The 3,918-nt window shown below is 49.9% G+C and overlaps 1 protein-coding gene across 1 annotated transcript; it reads right to left on the reverse strand.

Moving 5' to 3' along the window:
* Positions 1-1,283: 1,283 nt before the first annotated feature.
* BBBOND_0000880 (hypothetical protein, conserved) lies at positions 1,284-3,641 on the reverse strand (the record flags this gene model as incomplete). Its single annotated transcript, XM_012914933.1, has 1 exon — positions 1,284-3,641. One exon carries the CDS (start codon positions 3,639-3,641, stop codon positions 1,284-1,286), a length of 2,358 nt encoding a protein of 785 aa, XP_012770387.1.
* Between the last annotated feature and the right edge of the window lie 277 nt (positions 3,642-3,918).

Consider the following 3,918-nt stretch of genomic DNA (forward strand, 5'->3'; position numbering starts at 1 on the left):
TAGAGTGGATAAAGGGGCGATGTGGAGTGGATAAGGGGCGATGTAGAGTGGGTTAAGGAGCGACGTAGAGTGGATAATAATCACCACTTGTGACCATGTCATCGCTGCCGTGTCCATGTCATCGCTGCCGTGACCATGTCATCGCTGCCGTAACCATGTCATCGCTGCCGTCACCATGTCATCGCTGCCGTGTCCATGTCATCGCTGCCGTGACCATGTCATCGCTGCCGTGTCCATGTCATCGCTGTCGTAACCATGTCATCGCTGCCGTGTCCATGACATCGCTGCCGTAACCATGTCATCGCTGCCGTGACCAAGAAATCGCTGCCGTAACCATGTCCTCGCTGCCGTGACCAAGAAATCGCTGCCGTAACCATGTCCTCGCTGCCGTGACCATGTCATCGCTGCCGTAGCCATGTCATCGCTGCCGTGATTATGTCATCGCTGCCGTGTCCATTAACTGTCATCGCTGCCGTGTCCATGTCATCGCTGCCTTAACCATGTCATCGCTGCCGTGACCATGTCATCGCTGCCGTGACCATGTCATCGCTGCCGTGACCATGTCATCGCTGCCGTGACCATGTCATCGCTGCCGTGACCATGTCATCGCTACAGTAAGCATCAACTTAGCCTGTTTGCTAGGTTAGCACTTTGCCTGGGTGCTAGCTTAGCACGTTGCCTGGATGCTTGCTTAGCACTTTGCCTGAGTGCTAGCTTACCACTTTGCCTGTGTGCTAGCTTAGCACTTTGCCTGGGTGCTAGCTTAGCACTTTGCCTGGGTGCCAGCTTAGCACGTTGCCTGGGTGCTAGCTTAGCACTTTGCCTGGGTGCCAGCTTAGCACGTTGCCTGGGTGCTAGCTCAACACGTTGCCTGGGTGCTAGGTTAGCACTTCGCCTGTTTGCTAGGTCAGCACGTTGCCTGGATGGTAGGTCAACACGTTGCTTGTGTGCTTGCTTAGCACTTAACTTGGTTGCTACCTTACCACTTTGCCTGGTTGCTAGCTTAGCACTTTGCCTGGGTGCTAGCTTAGCACTTTGCCTGAATGCTAGCTTAGCACTTTGCCTGGGTGCTAGGTTAACACGTAACTTGTGTGCTTGCTTAGCACTTAGCTTGGATGCTAGCTAAGCACTTAGCTTTGTCTATCAGTCATAACCTAATCTAGGTGCTATTTAGTTCACAGGTTGCCGCTAGAGTAATTCGAGACATTAGACTACGTTTGTTATTTAGGTGAGTAGGTGATTCGCTAAGTGAGTAGTTACGTGAATTACAAATGTGACGATGATCACGGTTGAAGGTACGATATCTTGGCAAGCCTTCCGACTTGCGCAGCAGCCAACAATGACTGCGCCGTTATCCTGTGCGATGATGGTGATCTCAGGTGTGAGCGGATGTGGAGCACATCCAGTCTGCCAACCATGACGCAGATGAGGTAGAAGAGGGATAGTGACCAGAGCGCGAGAACCAAGTAGGTGAACGGTTCTCTGATAGTCCAAATGAATATGTCACATTCTTTGAACAGCTTAACAAAATATTCCGATTTCAACACCTTGTCCAGCTGAGAGCAGAAATCAGAACACTTCTTAGCCGATGCCTCGTTATTTAATGTCGCCGCGTTACCAAAACAGAAACCGAACTGGTACAGTGTTGCCGATACACCCTTGCACTGAACCATCGATGGACACTTACAATGAGGCTTGTCATGTTGGTTGTCTACCTTCTCGACGAGTCCATGCTGTCCACGCTTACATTTGTCAGCACGTAAACACCTATGACATCCCCAGTCTTGGCAGAAAATATTCTTGAACGCGTTACACAAATTGTTGAGTTGAGTCCAGAAATCCCACGGCAGGTAGACAGCCCATGTGAGGTACGTGGCAAAGTTCTTATGAACAAAGTATTGATACGTGTCCGAACACAGTGTGGATAGATAGGGAGCACAGCGCGTAACCCTGTCGGTGCAACTGTTAGTTATGCATAGGCTAGATACATCGGCATAGACTTCGAGATGATTCTGATCTTGGTGCTCATGCTGACTGCTGCCATAAGCGTCACGAAGTACATTGGTAAGCTTACTCGTGTCAGTGTAGAGCTTAATGGAGAGTTCCTCAATAGATGCTTCAATCTTAGTTTGTGATACTGGTTTTGTACCTGCATCAGTAATATAAGATGCAACTTTGACCCACTTATTAACCAAGCTTAACCCGAAACCGAAATGCTCCGGCAGCGTTTTCGGCGGAGTTGGTGACAAGCCGAACAATGATGAAATCACGCCACTACCTAAGAATTCGCGAATCATCTCACGTAGCTGATGGCCTGTTTTGGTCGATCCAGAAAACGCCCTAAAACCCAGCGGTGTGACGCACGGCATTCCCAGCCTAGAAATGGAGGGGCAGGTGGAGCATTTGGACTTGCATCCAACAGACTCCAATCTATGTGGCAGGTAGCCGAATAGAGAGTCACTTAGGTAGTTCATCAATGGCGACGTTGGTTGACAATTTGGTTTGCACTCTGCTTGGCAATTTGGTACGCACGCTGCTTCGTCCGTTGGCTTGATGTTGCAGTGCGATTTGGTCGTAGGTACGTCCCTGCCGTAGTGGCAGTCGGCCCATCCGTAGTTCTTGTTTGCGACGCTGCATCGTTCAAACAAATACCTGAGCGGCTGCAGAATTCTGCGCAGGAAGTCAAGCAACATCTGCAAACAATCTTCGCCGGAGCTCGGGTAGTACAGATTCAGCGTGTTATTCGAATAGTCGCAAGCGTAGAATGTCGCCGCGTCGCCGTGGCCAACAACGGTGGTAAGCAAATCGTACGATTTCGAACAAAGGTATTGCAACACCGTCCGTATGCTCTTATACGTGATGGTCTGCGGGTGCGCCTCTAGGTATGACTGCTCGATGTCGAATACGCTGATCTCTCCGTCGCCAGCAAGCGGCGTATCCGGATTATCAAGCACGTTGGTGAACCCGTCTGATAGCAGCGCCTGGTACGCGGAAGTGTAAGTGAGCCCTGAGAGCCACGCCAGCATCTCGAAAACGGTACATGGCGTTCTAGGTTTGGGGAGTATAGCGATGTGACATATGGCGTTGTACTGGTCGACGTGATGCAGAATGCATTTGAGAATATCGAAAAGATTAAAAAGGACGTTAGACTTGCGTTTATTCGATTCGCACTCCTTAAGATGCTCGTTGTCTTTCGCACCTTCGACCCTAAAGCTAAGTCTGTTCGCGACGTATTCACCGTTTATGACGCTCTTGTTCTGCAGCTCCCAGTGCTGTTTGTTTTCTGCGGACACCTTAAAGCCGTGCCGTAGGAACAATCCGCCGAGATCAGAGGACGAGTGAATTTGGTGTCCCCTCAGACTATTGCAATTTATCCTCAAGTCATGCACAGCATCGTAAATTGTGGAAAAAGCGGTCAAGAATATTTTAGCGCAGCGGTGAGCGTTTTGTGTTAAACCGGTGCTAAGGGCAGTTTCTGTCCATTGGATGGTCTCACTGTCGTACGCGGAGATGTACGCCTTGTCGAGCTCACCCACCAAACCCTGGAAACCATGGGCAATGGTTTCCAGCAGCGGAGTGTTCGGCTCAGAAAATGACTCAGGGTGGAGACCTTGAGCTTCTCCTAAGAGGATGTCGAGCATACTGGGAACACGGTAGTCGTACCTGTTGTTTTTACGAACATGGTTTAGCAAAATGTTAAGTTCGTTAGTAACGACATCTAGCTTGGATGTGTATAGTTGTCCGTCGCCAGATGGCTTGGGATTATTTCGCTCTTTGTTTGCTGCGTGAACTCTCTTGATCTCCGCTGTGACGTAGTCGTGGAGTGGCTGCCAGAAAGACTGGAACTTGTTGGCCAGCTTTTCGAAGTTTTCCTTGTAGTCAGTGGGCTTTTGGGAGAGACGGTCGACATGTCTTTCA

This window comes from Babesia bigemina, scaffold Bbigscaff_57319 (assembly GCF_000981445.1).
Source record: "Babesia bigemina genome assembly Bbig001, scaffold Bbigscaff_57319".
Classification (NCBI taxonomy): Eukaryota; Apicomplexa; class Aconoidasida; order Piroplasmida; family Babesiidae; genus Babesia; species Babesia bigemina.